Genomic DNA, 20,450 nt, shown 5'->3' with positions numbered 1-20,450 from the left:
TCAGCCAAAGAATGGCTTCACCACAAAACTGGTGGCCAAACCACAGTCCAGACCTAAATCTGTAGGTGATTGGTCACCTAAAAAGGACTATGGAGAATAAATGTTCTCCAGGCTGATAGATTTGGAGAACTTTTGGGAAGCAGGTTTGGTATATATGACCAATTCAAGATGTGGAATGCAGATAGACTCCTACAAATGATGAATGCATGCTGAAATGTATTCAAAAGATGGCTGATTTCTCACATATATGTTATTTTCCCATTGGATTGCACAGAATATGTTGCACTTATGTGGAAAATCTTTAGAAGTAATTCATCAGGGTTTTATTTTTCTGTCATTGAAACCTGACGGGTGGTTATACTTTATTGTTGCACATACCAGAGCCATGTGTTGAATCATATGGATCTGAATGGGCCTCATTTGTTTTATTAAAAAAAACAAGATTTGTTTTTTTCAAATATTGCATCAGTGCCATAAATGCACGGTTCTGTGAAGACATTAAAAGCAGCCATGAGAAAGACTTCACTTACCTTCACCTTCCTCAACAACTTTGTATCTGCGGTGGATCACTTACAGTTTTAAGAAGCACCTTTTCTGGGTAACTGAGATGGTCCTCACGCTGATAATGTACAGAAAAAGGCCCAGCAGAGACCACATGTCCTGTGGCTACTCAAGAAGCCCAAATTTCAACAGGAGCTGCTGATCATCTTCCACACTGCTGTCATTCAGCACATCCTGTGTGGTTCGGCTTATCCACAAAGCAGGACAGGTCCAAACTACAACAAACAATTAGGTCTGCAGAGAGGACCATCGGGGCAGACCTTCCCTCCATCCAGGATTTATACAGGTGTAGGAAAAGGAAAAGGAGGAGTTAAAACATCTATAAACCCCGCACACACTATATGCTATTTGCTAAAATCAGCCACCACAGAAACAGTTTTTATCTCCCAGCCTGTCAATCAGATGAGTGCCCAGTTCAACACCAGCATATTTGCTCCAGTCCAACCATATCATTTTTTTTTTGCAGAAACATATATGTAGGCATATTTACAAAAACAATATGTATATTTTGCTTTTTTTGTGAAGTTGTACTGAAATGTCTTCACTGAGAGCAAAGCAGGACTGATGTCAGATGCACCAACTTGACCATTTAACTGATTCTAATAAAAAACAAAAAAACTTAAATTGAAATAAAAAATGTTAATCTGGTTTTATTTTTTCTTTATGATTAACATATGGAAAGCACTACCACTTGAGAAAAGAAAGGAAAAACTTGTGTTGGGATCACATCTGTGGGGGACAGCCAGCTAATTCTTCGGCAATGGCATCATGTGACCACCGGGGGCGCTGTTTTCCATTGTCGCCTCGAAGGTGTTTTAACATGGCGTTTATACTTGATCAAGTCTAAAATGTACAAAGATATATTAGTGTCACTTGGAAGAAACAAACGTATAAACATTTTAAGAATAAAGTCAAAATTCTGTTTCGAGATTAAGGCCAGAACATTGTGAACAAAGTGTAAATAATATGGTTTGCTGAAACTGCTTTGTTCTTCCCAGACTAGTTTGATATCTGCTGCATATCAAGTGTACCTCCACGGATTTATTTGCTAAGAGAGAAATAATTGTGTTGCTGCACTGTTAAAGTATACAATTTAAAGCTATTTTACACAAGCTTGGCTGCTTCACAACCATTGCGTCAGTTTTGACGTTATTGTTGATTATTTTCCAACTTTTTGGACGTCATTTCGTCTTTATTCTGAAAGCAAACTGTTATGTTTGCAAGCAAGCAAAATAAAATAAAATAAAACACTTCACCGTAAAATTGTCCTATTAATGTCTGAGCCCTATGTTTAAAACATTCATCTTTGCTAGTAAGGAGAAGTGACGTCACTTGGAGAAATATAAATTTTGCTAGCACAAGCTTGGAAAGTAAGTTTCAAAATATGCAAAAAAAAAAAAAAAATGCCTTTTTTGTTTTTGTTTATTTGTGAGTTTATCTGTTCATTGTTGTGTACATGAAAACGAACTAAAAGATCATTAAAATGTTTAAGTTGTTTTATCAAAGAAAAAACAGGGCTTTTTTGTATTAATTTAATGTTTGTAATTTTAATGTAATAAGAAGAAGAACAGACATGCACTTGTTTTTTTGTTTTTTTATTGTTTTTTTTTTATTTATTGTTGGTTTCTGATTGGAACAACCAATTATTGAAAACGTGCGAAAAGCCAGAATCGAGCGAGAATGATGTGCGGTTATAAATAATGTGTGATTTGATGTCTTTGTTATTAATGTGTTGCTTTTTTTTATATATATATATATATATATATATATATATATATATATATATATATATATATATATATATATATATCGTGGATGAATCCTAAAGGAAAGCTGAAGTTATATAAAATGAAACGTGTTCCTCTCAGCATGGAGGGAGGGAGAAGCGCGTCACGTGACCGTCCTCCATTATTTCCTGCAGCAGCCTCTCCTCCTCTCCTCTCCTCCTCGGCCGCTCGCTCCTGCCTCCCCGCCCGCGACAGCTCAGCAGCGGTGTGGTCGCCCCGGACGAGCGCTAACGGAAACTCTCCGCACCGACAGGCCTCCTCCTCCCTGCTAGAGTCACTGCGGCGGCGGCGGATACTCAGCTTACACACGCAGAGAGGAGCCTTACGTCTCGACTTTAAATTTGCTCTTTTATCTGAACGCCTCGGTAGAAAGCAAAGAAGAAAAGGAAAGAAAAAAGAACCAGCCAGTCTTGATAATGGCGACAGCTGCCGTGTCTGCCCCCGCTGGCTGCGGCCCCAGCCCCGGACCGGGAACCGAGCTGGTCCGCGGACAGGCCTTCGACGTCGGGCCTCGGTACAGCAACCTCTCCTACATCGGGGAGGGCGCCTACGGGATGGTGTGGTGAGTTTTACTCCTTTAAGTCGCCGTTTTACCGTCGAAGTGTTGTTATTTTTTTTATTTATTGTTATTATTTTATGATTTAAAAAAAAAAATCTGTTGCACACAACTTGGCCCGTCGCGCCTCGGCTAGCGAGCGGCGGAGTCAACCGCCAGTTGGGAGCCGTTTGTTCGGCAAACGGATTAAATCACGGCGCGAGACCCACCGGGGAGAGGCCCGGGCGTGTTCGGCGTGTCCGCCAACACGCGTGAAATATTTTTATTTTTTATTGATTTCCAGTCCGTGTGCATAAAGCCCAGAACCGTAACCTTCACACCTTTATCCTAATGGAGCGATCTGTGCAGGAGCCGCCGCTCTTCTGCCGTTAGCCTCTTTTAAATGCGGTTATTTGGCTTTAATGCTGGAATAATGTGCATTTCTACCACATTCGCTCCGGTTGAACATGTTCCCACTCACGCTACCTGTGCACCGTTTAGATCCGGTTGCATAATCTGCCTGAAAATGTGTTGTGGGAGGATCTCAGAGGGGGGGGGGGGGCATTTTCTTGTAGCAGCAGAATTTTCAAAAGGGTTAAAATGCTTCAATACCAGCTAAAAGCATAGCAGTGGTGGGGTAAAGCTATTTAAATAAAACATTATGAATCAACATTGATTCTGCATGTATTGGTTTTATCATATCTGAATAGCTGTATCACGATACGATGTTTTATCAGTTTGGATGTCGATACGATACGGCCAAAACTTTTAGAACAATATAGTTCTTGATTTTGGTCGATTCCACATGACTTACAATATCGATATAAAAAAAATAAAAGCCTGAGAAAGACTGCAAAGAATACCCAAGATATATGCTTGCACAAACTTTATTCCAATTATTGGACCATGTTTATAAAACTCCTCCAAAATAACGTCTTAGAAATGTTTGCTTTAAAAAACAAAACACATTAAACTACATAAAAACCCAGAATGTCGGTGACAAATGCTGTAATCATAGACTGTAATGTATATTGGAAATGCCATATCACCTTTATTGAGTAAAGTTATATTGTGATATATATCGAATTATTGTTCACCCCTATATTATATCTGCTGATATAACAAAGTCTGATAGTTCTGATGGATGAGATATAATCTGGCCATCTAACACTATTATTCAGATTCATATTAACTCACAAAAAAATATGATTTTATTTCTAAGCGGGCATTTAAATCCAAACATTATTCTAATTTTATAACAGATCACCTGTTCACCTTAGTCTAATGCCATGTGAATTTCAAAATAAAAGGTAAATCTTAAAGATGACGATATGGATTGATATCTTCATTTTGCGTTGATGTAATTGGATCGTTAATCAATATATGGATGTATTGTTACGCCCTTACCATTATGCAGAAATATTAAAGTGTCATGATTAGGTCTGTGTGGGATTTATGGAGCACACCAACACTCTTGTTTTAAAACCACAAATGTTAATAGTTGGGGATCTGGTTAAAAATAGATCATCACAAATCAAGTTTAAAGCATGAAAGAAATGCCTTCAGGTAAGATTCAAAGGTTTTTTTTTTTACCTTTTTGAATATTACAGTCTGCCAGGAGCCTGTGTGTGAGCTGAGTTGGTAGAATAAACTTATCAGTTGAATCAAAGCATAAATATGTTAATTTTAAGGAAAAAAGATAGAAACAGACATTCATGGAGTGTACGTTGTGTAAATAATCTCTTATATGGATATTGTCTCTGCACACATTAGGTATTAAGCAAATAATGGCGATGATTTTGGACTTGTACTGTAAACGTGTAAGACCTGAAAAGTTAATTTGAATTGAATGAATCTGGTTTAATATCAGCAGGGACAAGTTTACATTTAACATCTGCAAACAAAAACAAAAAAAAAACTCATTCATTTCAAAAATATTTCTTAAAACATAGAACAAGTGATAAATGCTCTGCTTTTATTATTGATCAAAATAGATGTCAGTTGTCTTGTACAAGCCCCTGTTTTCAGCCTCCAAATAGATTTTTCCTGCTATACAATATATTTCCATCATTTATAGAGTGACAATTATTATTTTCTTCCTTTGAAACCAAACAAATGGCGGTTAGTATTCTTAAAAATGTAAACCATATTTACTCCTCAAATGAAGATATACATAAATTTTATTATTTAATCTGCCCATATTGGGGGTTAATTAACCACATGCTTGCATATCTTATTAGTTTATTTATAAAAAAATGTAGCCTCCAAAAGCAAAATCAGATTATTTACATGATTTTGAAAGGTTTCACTGATCCCAGGTAAATTAGGCTTCCAATTGAACCTTCAGCAATACGCTCTAAATATGTCACCAACAGGTATTAAATGTTTATATTATAATATTTATCATCTTTATTTGTCTGTACAATAAACATTAACATGACATTTAAGCTATCCTGCCACTGAGCGCTGCCGGGGAGCATTCTGGGTAAGGGTCTTGCTCAGGGACTCGGGGTGACAGTCTGTGGGTTTCAAACCGAGGAACTTGCAGACTTCTCAGGGTGCACGCCTCTCCACATTACCCAATGTGGCGAATAAAACAGGGGGGGGGGGGGGTGACTGAATCACCAATTAACTGGTGATTTTAACATACCAGTCTAAAAGAGTAGTTAAATACCCAAGATTTTGACTTTTATTTAATAATCTTTCATTAAAATGTGAAAGGATGATAAACTCTTCTATCAACTCAAGGCTTAGATGCAATCAGACAGTTTGTGCTGTCGTATATTTTTTAGATTTATTCTTTTTGGGCTGCATTTAAACCTTAAACTGAATAAACTATTGGATTAAATCACAGATCTGTTTCAAAAAGCAGCCAAGTTTTTCTTTTTTTCTTGTCTGCCTTTGTTGCAAAGTGAGCTCTGCTTTCTTTGAACGGCTCCCACTGCGATGGCTGTACAGCAAATGGATGAGGGTCATTTTGTTTTTGGTGGAGGGGCGGGGGACGCGGCGCACAGGTCGCCGTCCATCACGGAGACGGACAAACATTCACATTCTCACACACTTAAACCTGAGGCTATTTCAGAGAAGCCAGCTTGGCCAACATGTGTTTCTGGACTGGGGGGTCAGGGTCCTCAGCAGGATTTTATTTCTTTTATATTTTTCAGCGTAGCGGTGACCGGCTGGTGTGGCAGCACGCTGCTTTTCTAGATGCGTTCCCAAAGCTGAGCGCTGAGTAGTGCAGCTCCAAAGGGGCCGAGCGTCACGCTAATGAAAGCTAGCGCTAATGAAAGCTAGCGCTAATGAAAGCTAGCGCTAATAAAAGCTAGCGCTAATGAAAGCTAGCGCTAATGAAAGCTAGCGCTAGCTAATGTGCTTCTGTGGGTTTATAGCTGCACTGATGAGAGTTCAACAGCCTCTACTGGCTTTTCTAAGCTGCTCTCAAGCATCACGCTCATTTTTAGGGCCGTGACGGTCTAAACGGTCCTTTATGCTGAAATGTGCTGCTGAGAACCCTGAAGAGGAACCCAGAGAACCAAAGGGAGAACATGCAACTCCATGCAGAAAGACCCCAGGCCGGGATTCGAACCCGGGGGTTTCTAGCTGCGCAGCAACAGTGCTACCACCTGTTTTTTTTTGTTTTTTTTTTGTTTTTTTGTTTTTTTATTATTATTATTTAACTTTGCAAAAAAAGCAACATTATGTTTTAAAATCTAGACATCTAATTGTCAGGAAGGAATTAGTTATTAGTGAATACCCAGGTTTCTTTTAGGGGACCTAACAAACATCCAGCCTTTTTATGGCGATAAGTAAATGTTTTGTTGGTGTCTGTCTGGAAAATGAGCAAATTTTAAAAAAATCGTCAGATTATTACATGACAGTCAGAAGGCACCGCCCCTCACCTCGCTTCATCCGCTGGTTTTATCGCTGCATGCTCTGTTTGCTCATGGGCATGATTTGCCATTTAGCACAAGCTAACACTGACAATAGGCTACTGATGGCCGCCTGTGCATTTAGAAACGTATTATTCAAAAAGCTGCTTGTTGGTTGTAAAGGAGGTTCATCTACTTCTGGGTCTGAGTCAGAGGTGTACGATTGGACCATTGTGCATCTGGCAGCCATTTTCCTGTGTATGAAGTGTGAGCTTAACTGTTGGGGGGGCGGCTATGTTTTGTGTAACTCATAGACCTATTTTAACTTGTTTAAAGGAAGCATATTAGATCCCTTTAAGAGATCTGGTTTAACGAGCTCCCTGATCGCTACTCTGGAGCTGGACATGCTTAAGTGTTAGCAGGTTCAGCCGAGTGAAGTTTGAATCAGATAATCAAATTAAGCAAAAAAAAAGACTATTCAAAGATAAAAAGGACAATAAACATTTATAAAAAATTGTACTACCACACTATCATTAAAGATGCAGTGTTTATTCTTAATGGATAATGGATGTTTCTGTTGAATTTGCATGTTATCTAAGCCATTACAGGCCTTTGTTTGGCAGTAGTATAAAGCTTGTTACTCATCATTACTCCAGACTTTTTGAATTAAGAAAGCTTCCTGGAGAGGAAGCGAAACGTCTTCAACTACGGAAAACAAGTCCAGTTGCTTTGTTTTTTACCTTTTTTTTGGAATTCTAAATGGATATTTGTGTGGATGTTGAGCTGGATGGTGGTGGGGAATACGACCCGGTGGGCAGCAGGTGGTTCTGACACTGCCGTTTGTTCCTGGGAATCTCTCTCCTCCCAAATCTCCTGAATATCCAATCCTGGTTTAAAACGCTTTTTCCATCTTTCCTCTGAACCTGCAGAGAGGCGGCACACCTCCAGCATGGGCTGGTTACTGGTGACCGAAGTTTTAATAAGTAAACCTCCAGGGCGAACTTGGAAAAAACTTCCAGTTGTGAAAAAGGCAGTGATGAGGAAACTAAACGGGCGCCGTCCTTCACTTTTATTTGAATAAGATTGTTTTAAGACGGCAGCTGTTGACATGTGACCAACACGTCTGTTTAGTAGCTGACTGCCTGGAGCAGATAGCCTGAATAACTAACCAGTTTATGTTCCAGCAAAACATGAATTTCAGAATGAAATCTGTCGTGCTGCACAGGAGTCTCCTTCTGAATAATATTCATCACCGTTTCATGGAAAGCCTTGACTTAATAAATAAATAAGGAACGGTGGTTTAAATGTGTAGAAAATGGAAGGAGTAAATTAACTAAATGACGGTGAGTGGATACGGACGGATGAAGGAGCAAACTGACCTGCAGCTGAAGTTTTTTGTTTAATAACCAAAGTTACGGACGCGTTTTCTCATTTGTTTTAAACCTTCAGCTTCAGAAATGCTCCACATGTATGGTCTGCATGTTCTCAGCTAAACATCCTCTGTTCACACATAAACAGACAGGCGTGTGGTTTTCTCTGTTCACATCTGAATCCTCTCCTAGTTCACCTTTTTTATGCTAAACTTTGACATTTCAAAGCTCCTTTTGATGAAGTTTGTTTGTGTCCACCTTTAATTATCACTTCAGTTTTACAGAATTACCTTTTTAACCATTTCAGCGGCTAACAGACGGATCTTCTTGTTTTACGTTGATAAAGTTACCGTGACCAAAGTACAGCGTGATTGTATTTTCTGTAACTGGAAGCAGTTTTGGGTCATACTTAAATATTTCTTGTTTAAAAACGGCCTTTGTCTTTAAGCCTGGGCGTGTTGCGGCCACTCTTTGAATCTCTGGAATGTTTTAATCCAGTGGATCTCGTCTGGGCACGTGTGAGCGAAGGACGCCTTGCAACCCGTACATAAACTTTTTAAAAGAAAGATTTGACAATCTCCCAAAATAAATGACTTGTAGGCCATACTTCCTGAAAACCTGAATAACCTGAATAATTTTATTTATGTTAAAATTCCTGCTGCTGCCATAATGTGGTAGAAACGTTGAGTCTGAGCTAAGGTTGCCTCTGCTGGCAGACGAGCTCCTTTCTGTCGGCTCGTTCCCTGAAGAGAGAAGGCTGGATCTGGGTTTAGAGTCGTGAAGCTTGACCAGCTTTTAGAAATGTTCTGTAATGATTCATGTTGGGGAGAACCACTCCTTAGCGTACTCTGGCGCTGTTTCTGTTCAGCCGGGACGCGTCGGCGTGCTCTGAGGTCTCAGAGAGTGAGAGTGCGTCTGCCTCGGCCTCCTCGCACTTTTCTCACTGTTCTTTTTGAAACCTGTGGTTTTCAAGCACTTGGACATTTTTCTTTGTGCAGCGCCCTGCAAAAGTGGTGCAGCGCGTATTTCACTCAGGTCCCCTGGCTACGTTCGGAAATTTTCTTTTCTTTTTTTAAAAACCATTCTTTCTATTCTCTCGGGTTTCACCCGTTGCATTTCCATTAAGCCACCTTAGTCGGTTTGGAGACGTGGAAACTTTGTCGTTAAAGGGCGCAGTGGAAAAATCACAAGTAAATTATGTGCAGAAATAAATAAAAAAAACAGACATGTAATGATTGTCTAAGTATTGCAGATTAATAGACTAAAGAGTCTCACTTTTCCTCAACTTTCTTATATTTGCTTTTATTGCAACAGTGCTTTCTGCTGGGAGCCGCATGCAGCAACGCAGCAACTTGCCGTGGCTTGCATGCTGTCTTGCAAAATCTGCAGCAAAGCCTCTTTGTTTCAGACCAAGTGGATTCAGATCCAGAATGGGTTATAAACTGTTGTAAAGAAAAAAGGGGGGGGGGGTGTAATTGTGTTGCTTGGAGACAAATGTGTCTTTGATGACATGAAGATGTTGAGCAACTTGTAGAAATTGTTTAATTTTGCCTGACTTCAATGGGTTTTTACTACAGCTTCAACTGGTAGGTGACATTAAGTCCCAACATTCATATAAATATATTTCATTCAACATTCATATGTGGGATATTTATGTAGAGATATTTACAGGTTAGCAAAGGAGATAACAGGGAAAGTAGTGGGATAACTTTCTCTGGTCAAGACTGATTTATTTCCTTTTTTCTGTGGCTGTTATGAGGTCTGACCCGCTGTTTCCACTTCTGATGTTATTTTTCTCCCCTGTGGACTAAAGGAAGAAAAATGAAGTGATTTTTTTTTTTTTTTTAAGATCCTTCCCATTTGTCTCAAAGCACATGTTCCTGGTTGGTGGTGCGTGGTTTCAGAAATGTTCTGTATCTAAACGGGTCTCTGTTGGAAAGTGAGATCTTAGATCTGAATGAGACAAAGGTTGGACAAATGAATAAACCCAAGGGTGATATTATTGAGTGTTACAATGACTATCAGTCACAATAAATACCCACCCCCCCCCCTCCCTCTTTTTCATCTCTGCATTTTGTCAGAGGCGGCTGCCATCAGCATTGAGACTCGAGTCAGACGGCTGTAAATGTTTTTTGTCAAGCAAAGATGAAAATTGTTAGAATTAAGTGGCCAACAAATAATCAATCTAAAAAAAGTCCCGTTTTTTTTAATATACTTTTATGTTAAGCATAAGACGAATTTCAGGGTAAATGTTGTAGGGTGACGTTTTTGTTTTGCAGTAACTGAAAGAAAGTTTGGGTTTCTACGAACAATTCCTTGTTTGTAGACTCAGTGAATAAAGTTGGTTCTGATTTGTCCCCCTTGAATTATGCTGCATTTATATTGACTGTTAAACTGATTAAAGTTACTAAAAAACTAGCAAATGTTGAGGGGGGGCTGTCGGGGTTGGAAACAGTTTTCTTATCATTAATTAATATCTATATTTCTGTCAATCTTTCTATTTCCATCTGTATCTTTCCATCGTTGTTTATCTCCATACTTCTATTTTAGTCTTTCTGACCGTTTCCTTCCATCTATATGTCAGGGTTTCCTCTACATGTAATTGATCATGCCAAGGCAAAGTAAAGCTGTGTGTGTAAATCTCATTAAATGTTGCATTTACCTTTATTTTGAAAACCCAGTGTCCGCCGGCTCTTTCCTGCCTGGCTGCAAAGCTAGCTATGGTCTACTGTACTCTGCTGTTCTCAGGAAGGACCGAAAACTAGAGAACACGGTCCAGTGTCCATTTAGGCAAGGCAAATTAATTTGTATAGCACATTTCAGTACAAAGACAATGCAAAGTGCTTTACATGATTAAAATATACAAAATAAAACACAGGAAAGTGGAAACTCAAAGAATATTAAACAGTTGGACTACAAACATGAACTAATGTTTCAGTAAAACCAAATCCTAAACAAACGTGTTTTTTATTCTTGATTCAAAAGAACTTGCTTTCAGCACTTCTACAGTTATCTGGAAATTTGAATTTGTTAATTTAGAATCGCTGTTGCTACATTTAGCGACTTTCCTGCAAAAAGCGAGCAACTAGCAACAAGTCTGGAGACTTTTTCTGTGATAATGGCGACTTTACATTAAAAGCACCAATCGTTCTGGAGTCGGTGGCAGCAGTGAGAGTTTCTTATCCCTCAGCGCTGTCTCACAGGCACAGCTGCTGCCCTAACCCACTGTAGAAAATGGCTTCAGGCCACGCCCCTTACACGGATACTATCGTCTCTCCTTATTGTTCTTAGAAAGCTGTTGAGCAACTGGAGCCGACAATATTAACAACGCATCATAGCAGACGGATGTATTTCCCTGCTCTGTGAACGTAGCCTTAGTGATTGAAGGTGTGTGAGAAACAAATTCAGGGATTTTCTTTTTAGCACAACAGTTTAAGAGACAAAATCTATATGTTTACTATACTATATGAAAAAAACTACATGTCCGTCATGTTTATTTCCTGCTTAGCAATCCAGGGCGGGATCATCAGCACTTGGTGCACGTATGATTCAGCTGGAAATAAAGTGGGATGGGGGGGGGGGGGGGGGCCCTGACAGTTTATTTTTAAATCATGTTTCCTCAATTATGATGCATCCTTTATGGATTCCTCTATCTGCTGATCAGTGGAGATCACAGATGAGCTGGGATTGCTGAAACCAGCAGCAGTTGTTCATTGGTCAACAGCTCAGACATTAGCTCTGCTCCTTCTTACTCAGATTTATTCAGGGCTTCAAATACAAGCAGGGTTGTCGTCCTCCCCACCCCATCTGCCCCGGGTTCTGCTGAGCAAGGCATCTCTCAGATTACAAGGACACTTGAAGATCAGTGGTTCTGCTTGGCTTGCAACCTGCAGACAGAGATGCAGCTGCTATGTGTCCAGTTGGCAAAAATAAAACCAATAATCTCATGATAAATCTTTAAATGAGCGCCATAATATCCATTTGGATCTTTGGTTTCTTTGCGTCTCTTTCTACCAAGACTGGATGACAGAAGGTTTCTCTCTGGTGCATCGGTCTCCTCTCACCCCTCCTCTGCTTGCTTCCTTAGCGTGGGGGGGAGGGGGGGGGTAACTCTTGGGTCGGGGACTTGCCAGGCGAATGGTCTCGTTGCGTAGCTCAGACTGAAGGATGAGAGCACAGTGGGGGGGTAGCAAGGCAGTGAAAAGGTAGTTGAGATTTGGGAAAATGCATATATTGGTTTCTGAACCGAACGCGGCGGCGGATTTAAACCAAAGAACCTGGGTAAACCATCTCACCTGGACGAGCTGGTATGTCTCACCTGATCCACAGCAGCAGCAACAAAATGCTGCAGTACAACAAACTTGCAGCTGCTCCTAAAACACGATCAGCCAATGCAGTTTTCCCAGCTAGGGGAGAAAAACAAGCAACCAGTGGGCCGTCTCCGTCCTCTGTCCACCTGTTCAGCTCGGCAGCTTTAACTTTGGAGCCTCTTCCTCGACGTCCCATGAAGACGGCGTCGCACCTGAACCAAAAGTCGCCTCTAACACTCTGGTGCGCAGTTTCCATTCGTCATTGATGTGATGTAGAGTCAGATCAACGTACGGGTTCATCGTGTGACCGAACCACAGATCAGATGTTGCTGCAACGTCCTTAACAGCTGCTCCTCTTCCTCATCGACCAGCTCTATCGCCACCGCTGCTAAAATATTAGACTTTTTTCTCAACTAGGGCTGGACGATAATACCAGATTATATCGATTGATAAGAAAAGAAGGGTCAATAGATCAATAGAATAAGTTTTTTTTTCCTCCCTTATGTATTCTTGCCATGTAGGTTATTATTACAATCATTACATCCTCCCAACCAATCACAACGCAGACCCAGGAACCAAGCTCCGCCCCCTTCAAAGAGTTCAGAGGGCACATGTTTTTCTTTTTTAAAAACTTGCAATTTTGGTAAAAACTTGGTTGAATTAAGGTTGAGTTTGAATTCTTTAATTCTGCATCTAAAAACAGGTTAAACAGCATAAACTGTCCAGGGCTGCACTTAAAATCTGTGTTTTGATAATTATTGTTATCGATCAGTATAATTTCTAGTGTATCGATATGCTGTTTTCTATATCGTCTCTTTCACTCCTTGTTTCAGACAGAATGGCCCGGAGTCATGTGACCACAGACTGTACAGCGTCGCGTCTTAAAGGGACATGACCATAGCCTACAAATAGAAACCACTTTTTAGGAATTTTATTTATTTTTTATAAAAGTACAATACAACGTCAGTTATTGTCATAAATGTCAGTGTTGGTATATTTTATGTTTATCGCCCAGTGCTAATTTTCACTATATTGGTTAAAATGGTCCTAAACAGCGGTATTATTGTTTATCTTAATAATTTCTGGTAGAGTTTGTCATGCAGATGCAGGGCGTCTGTGTGACCGCCCATCGTGGCGGGTCACCAGGCCTGATGGCCGGGTCCGTGTCGGCGTCCTCAGCGCCACGCCAAGCTGAGCAGAACGCGTGTAACAGACTGAAAGAGAACATGAACACGTACAACCAGGACGGGTGTTCATGTTACACGTTCTTATGAATGCCCGTGTTTTTATCCTTCAGATCTACCCACAGGATGAATAGCGCCTTTCATTTGGGTTGGCCTTTCAAAGCACAGCAGCAACCCTGATTTGTTTTGTCCCCGTAAACCCATTGAGTGTTTTTTCCTGGAAAATCTCACAACGGTTCAGTCAGGTGTTGGATGTGCTGCCCCCCCCCCCCCCATCTCTTTGTTGATAACTAATAATTAGACTAGAAATGGTTACCACAGCCATCCATCCATTTTCCAAACCGCTTCTCCCTCATGGGGTCGCGGGGGTAACAAGGAAAATGGGACCAAAACTTCAGTTCTCACCTTGTCTGTTTTATTCTGCTTTTTTGTTTTTTTCTCAGACAGATGTGGTCAGAAATGGTTCACACTCTGGTTAGCAGAGCTTACACAGACGCTCTGCAGAACATTTTTTATTTTTTTTCTCCCCAATGCATGTTTGGTTTTTGAGAATGTCTTTCCTCTCCTGGGGCCCTGGAACTTGTTTGTGTGTTTTTCTTTATTTTAGTTTTGCTTGACTGGCTGTGTTGATGTAAATAGAATATGATTAGGTCAAGCTGCACATTTTTGGGGGGGGGGAAATTCATATGCTTTTAAAGTTGAATTAAGGAATATCCCAGTAATTTTCTTTATTTTTGCACAGGAATTATGGGTGCTCTATATCTACCAGTGATCTGGGAAATATTTGTTTTTGTTGCTATTTTCCCCTCAAGCGTTTCAGATTATCTCAGTATTAGAAAAATGATAACCTGAGCAGTTTTCAAATGATAATTTACACTTAAAGTAAATCTCTGCTGATCCTCCAGCCTCTGCGTGAAAACAAATCCTTCCCTGAGTCGTTTACATGGCAGTGGAGGAAATGTGGCCTGCTCTTCTTTGCAGAAGTTTTTTTTTATTTTTCTTTTTTTTTTTTTTTTTTTTTTTAAGCCTTGGCCACATTGAAGGTATTTTAATCATCAGCGACTTCTTTTAGGTCCAAAAAGAGTAAATAAAGTTCAATTAACCACAGCTTTTCATTGTCCTGCTGAATAACAGAAGTGCTCTTGAGCCTTAAGGCCACAATCTGATGGAGGGACACGCTCATCACAGTTCATGGTCAGTTACGGCAGATTGTCCTGAAGAAGTCAGGCCCAGACCGTCACGCTACCGCCACTGTGTTTAAATGTCTCTTTATAATTTAGCTTTATGCCAGATGTAACAGGACCTTCCAACATGTCCACTTTTGTCTTGTTGGTCCTCGGGATATTTTCCCAAAAGTCTTTGGGATATTTTCTTTTTGGCAATAGATATGGGGCATTCTCTTAATTGATAATTAATGAACTCTGACCTTAGCTGAGGCAGCTCAGGCTTTCAGTGCTTAAAATGTTTTTCTTCTGTGACCTCCTGGATGAATTGTTGGGTCAGCTGACTTCTAATGGTTCACCATAGTGCCAAGTTTTCTCCTTTTCTGAATGATTTCTCGCCCTTTGGTTCACTGTATACCAACCCTAAGAAACTACTCCGGAACTCTTTCCAGACCGATGGATGGAAATTAATATTATGTCTTTTTTTTTAATTGAATTAGTCCGGACATGATTTGTTGCCCCTACTTGATTTAGTCAGACAGCTTCTGTTTCAGTGGTTTCTTGTTTCTTTAGGTCTGGCAGTAATCAACGTTGGGCGTGTTCAGTGCTCAGGTGTCAGACTTCAGTCTTTGAGGGCTGAAAGTGTTTCTAAATCACCTGAATGCAGTAGCTGGGTCAGTAGCAGAACATGTCCGTTTGTGGATAACATGTCTGTTTGCATTTCAGCCGCTGGATTCAAGCATGTTGGACCGGTTAGGGACATGAGAAGGCCTGTCTCGATAATCAATTAATCAATTAATCGCACAATCAATTTTGCGAAACAGGGAAGTGGAAGCGCGAGGTGTGTGCAGCAAGCTAATGACAGCTAGCGCGTTAGCTTAGTTGACCTGGAGGTTTTCTTCCAGGCGGGAACTTTACTGACCGTTTTATGTTCCCCTCAAACAACGACACAATTAAAATAAAAGACGCTCAGCCTGGCGGGTCAAAGTTAACATGAGAGCCAGAGACGCACTAGTTTGAAAAGAAATGGAACTGGTATCAAAGTCCAACACGGCCGATTTAAATCTGATTAGGCTACTCGCTTAATTTGTCTGAGCTGCTAGGTGAAGAGGATATACTTGAATTATTATGCTATTATCATATTAATTGAAATTTTCCAGAGCAACTTATGTTTTTTTTCCCCTCCTTATGATGCCTTTTTTGACTGAAGAAGAATTATAGTCTGAAAAATACGGTATGTTGATTTTATGAATTTGTTTTCATTATGGCTTTAATCGGATGTCTAGCACATTTAAGTAGACACTTTAATTTTAGAACCAACACCACCACTTTGTTTAGTCAGCAAAATATATCTTCAAAGTTTCTTTCTAAGCTTCTAATAAATTGCATGGATGTTTTCTTTTTCACTTTAATCAATGTTATATATGGCAAATTGAGTATGCTAAAATATTAGTCACAAATGTTAAATGCTGTCTTTTGAGCCAGAGAGAGAACCCTGAGAACTGGATATAAATCTTTATTATAAAACACAAATACGAGAGAGACACACACAACAACTTTGATTCCAATCAGTTCTTATTGTTTGTGCAGTTTCTTTTTAATGTATTGGATGGGGGAAAAATAAATTTTAATTGCTCAATCTTTATAGAAGTGTTTTTTATTTAGTCTTCTTGTGATACAGGTGGTTATTCTGCCTATGGCAGAATGCATGGACTTAAATAACCAGCAGACTCTCAGTGACCGTAGGCAGTTAGTTCTGATATGCATGTTGCGTATAGTCATAGTGATATTATCAGAATCATAAATGGGTTTTTATATGTTGTGCATTCCTACTTCTGAATTAGGTAAAGTAACAAGCAGCTCGTTCTCAATTCAACTATTGTTTGGAATCGACTCTTTTCAAGGATTGCTGCTCAATGCCATTTAAAAAAAATATATTTTTCATCAATAAGATCAAGAAATGCTGTTTGTTTGTAGTTGGTCTGTTGACATATCAACCATCATTTTGTACTTTGATGCACTTTTTAAAATTCTTTAAGAATTGTATCACAGTTATGGACACGTTTTGATGAATAAATGGATGTGGTAATTTAAAAATGTTTATATTTGTCAAAGAGCTGGTATATTGTTTTTTTAATTTGTACTGATTTGTTTAAAAGTAAAAAAAGAACAAATCATGGGTCAGACTTCACAGAAAACCATGAATCATCATTTTAGTTATCAGTAATGCAACATTCTTCTGCTGATTTAAAAATAATCTTTATTTCGTGGAATCATAAAGCCGTTGGGAAGTGATTTATTCCCCCTTTGAATGTCCAGTAGAACTACCTGATTCTGCTGCAGTATGTGTGTTTTCACTGTGAGCTTCTCACTGCAGGCCTATTTTGGTTCCTAATAGCCTCTTGCTAGCAGTGGAGGATGCTCATGGTGACGTTTCCAGAGGCTGACGCTTCAGATTGGCGGCGCTCTGAGCCTCTTGACAAACGCTCCAGTCCGCACACAATCACAGGACGCCACATCACCTGTGATGTTAGCGAGGAGCCGCCGTAGCTTCGCGCTCTGTTCATCCCGCCCACAGGAACGGTTAGATCACTGGGAGCGCTGCTGAAGAGGCCCTGCTGTGGAAAGCTGTACATCTAAAGCCTTTTCTAGTCAATTCTTTTGTCCATGTATGATCATGAAGTTCATTCTCCGTCATGGAGCTTTTTTTTTTTTTTTCTTTTGATTTGTCACTGAACTTAAACCACTTCTTCCTTTTGGACTAATTTCAAAACCTATCCTACCTAATAAGAGAGCAACAAGTTACATTTTTAGGCAACGTTCTTAAATGACTAATTATTCTGATTATCCAACTTTTTTTAGCAACCACAGAACATTTATAGATTAAAGAATTCAGTTTAGTTTGGTAAGTTAGTAGGTGTTGGGTAACAATATAGTCTATTGTTGTCCACAAAGCAAATAAACACAGCCTCCTAGCAGAAGAGTAATTAAATTATTTACTCAAAAGCATTTGTAATCCAAATGTCCAAATCCAGAGCACCTTTTCCACGGAAAGTCCCGGGCTTTAAATACCTGGGATTCACTTATTGAAAGTTATTGTTGTCAAGATAAACCCCAAATTCTTCTAAGAAAATGTTCACGATAAGGATAAATCGATACCACAGTAAAACCTGAAACACTGGAATAAACACATGAACTGTTCAAGCTCATCTGACTGCTTACATCTCTGCTTAGCTTTAACTCAGTAAGTGGAAGTTAATGAGGCAGCAGGAGTTAGAAAACGATGTGCTGGGAATCGGCCGTTCTTTTGGATTATAGCGAGCCTGGACCTCTCACTGGGCTAGCAGCGCTAGCTAGCTGTTAGGGCGGCTACAAGAGAACCGACGATTTATCGCTCCTGCAGCGAATGACGTCATTTTGATCTCTCTCCTTTCTTGGAGGGTCTCCCTGCTTTTGTCTCTACACGTCTGAACGTTTATTTCCCCCAATGGGTGTCCGGCTGCTGTACTGTGATTGGCCAAGATTTGGATGAGTGGGTTTAGATTGGAGGAGCAGAAATGTGGAGCTGCAGTCGCTCATATCAGTTCACGTCTGGTGGTTTAAGTGATCTGAACGTGCTGCTGCGAGCTTTTCCGATCGATCTTCAGTGAGAATGAATAGACGGAGCCAAAGCAAACTTTTCCCCGTGTTTTAGCAGCCCGACTACGAGACACAAACTTTGTTCTCATGGAGAACGTAACAAGCGTTAGCGCAACGGGAACAAACGTCTCTGAAAATCAAGCACTTGTGCAATTAAGCAATTTCTTCATAAACCGAGCAGCCATTTCAGTTTTAAACAGCTACATTCTTCCTGAAAAACACAGCATCACGAACTAAATGTGTAGACCATTAGTTGCTTCTGTCTTGTTACATCAACACATGACCGCTCTAAAATAAAGTTAGATGTTGCTTGCAGGTAAGAAACGTTCTGGCTCATCCCACCACCAAACTCCACTTATACTTCACTGTCCATTTTAAAAAAAAAAAAAAAAACTTTGTCACCTTCTGCCCTGGTAATGGGATTTGTCCGTGGTTCCTGCAATGGAAGCGACGGATTTTCTGTGAACTAATCCTCAGCAGAAACGTGCTTTTAGTAAAGATTTGTTGTGGCCGTAAACCTTTACGATACAAAAGACTAAAGCTGGTAAACGTTGTTATAGAGGGTTTGTAAAACACAGTGGCAGAGAGGAGAGGACGGTCCACAGACTCTGGGGAACAATGTTTGGATTTTAAGTCCATATTGTTGCACCGTACCATCCCTGGACTGTTCTTTAGTGATAAACACGTTCTTTGATTTCAAGTTTTTAGACATTTGGACGTCTCAAAAACATTAGATCACATTAGCCTTAATTAAAAGTAAAACAGCGTTGCAGAAAATGAACCCAAATTTAAGCGCTTTATCATAGAAACATTTCTCAGACGACGCGTTTACTTTGTAAAACATGGAATGCAGAAAAATTTAAATTGGGGGGGGGGGGGGGTAAATTTTTGAAAATGCTGCATTTATTTAATTTTTTTATAGAATTTATGGGAAGGGACCAAAATTTTTCTTTAAGGAACAAATTTACTTGTATCCTTGGCATGTTTTTCTTGTAACAAAAACAGATATTATGCAACAATATGTTTGTAGAACAGATTTGACCCGTAGCGCGGTCATAGTGACTGTATTTTAAGGTTTATGTTAGAAATGACAGTGAGGCAAAGCTTTGTCCTCAAACAGTAAATGGTTAAATTTAAGGCAAAGCTGAAGGAACTGTAAATATAAAAGGTTTAAAATCTTATCTTCAGTGGGGGAAAAAATTATTTTACTTGTGCTAGCCACATGTTTATCTTTTGATTTAACTTCAGGTATAAAAAGATGCTTTTTGTAAGAAATAAATTTTAATTTTCACCACAGATTTCTTTTTCTTTTGAGTCTAAACCCAGATTATTTTTCCTTGTTCTCCCTCTGATCTGGAGGATAAGTACTTGACCTGCCTATTTATTTATCTTTGCCATGTTGGATGCTCTGGTTCATCCCGCCATCTGATCTGTCCTCTCCAAATGCCGCCGTGGCGCTGGTCTCCATGGCAACCCGTCTCCCTCTGACATCAGTACCAGCACCTCGCAGCCAATGAGGGCGGCAGGCAGAGAACAGGAGCCTCGGCGCTGTGAAATCCTGTTGTGTGATTCAGGAGAAGATGTAATTTGGCCGCTCACAGCTGCCGGGACGAGCCCGCTGGTTGCGAGTTAAACGCTCGAAACAATCGAGTGCTCGGCTGCTTTGGTGGCAGTCTGAGCGCGCTCCGTCACCACGGTCTGACGGAGAGATTTAAACGGTGGTGTTTAAAGAGTTAAAAGAAAATGAAGGCTAAGGTGGTTGTCTGTCCTGTGCTTTTCGTCAGGGGGAATAAACCAAACCGTCAGCTGGTGCTGAGGAAAATTTGCACATTGGTCCATCAGCTTTGATGGGCTTGGCTGTCGTTGTGCAGATGTTTGCAGAAGCTGCAGTTTCCTTAAAGTCTGCTCATGTGTATATTCTCCTGAGGACCTCCTCATTTGACTCGACTTTACTCGTTTGTTTGTTTTTTTTTTAAGCCAAAAATGGTCCAACAGATTTTACTTTCACAAGCGGAGCCGTACTGCTTTCACC

The 20,450-nt window shown here is 40.0% G+C and overlaps 1 protein-coding gene across 2 annotated transcripts in view; it reads left to right on the top strand.

Moving 5' to 3' along the window:
- The first annotated feature begins 2,473 nt into the window (after nucleotides 1–2,473).
- mapk1 (mitogen-activated protein kinase 1) overlaps nucleotides 2,474–20,450 on the top strand; it is a 40,871-nt gene continuing 22,894 nt past the window's right edge. For both annotated transcript variants that reach the window (XM_012865311.3, XM_021317940.2), the window contains exon 1: nucleotides 2,474–2,910. In XM_012865311.3, coding sequence (XP_012720765.1) covers nucleotides 2,765–2,910 — 146 coding nt within the window. In that variant the 5' untranslated portion in view covers nucleotides 2,474–2,764. The remainder of the gene's footprint in view (nucleotides 2,911–20,450) is intronic.

This window comes from Fundulus heteroclitus, chromosome 12, assembly GCF_011125445.2.
Source record: "Fundulus heteroclitus isolate FHET01 chromosome 12, MU-UCD_Fhet_4.1, whole genome shotgun sequence".
Lineage (NCBI taxonomy): Eukaryota > Metazoa > Chordata > Actinopteri > Cyprinodontiformes > Fundulidae > Fundulus > Fundulus heteroclitus.
Note: the sequence above shows the minus strand (reverse complement) of the source record. Positions and strands in the feature narration are given on the sequence as shown.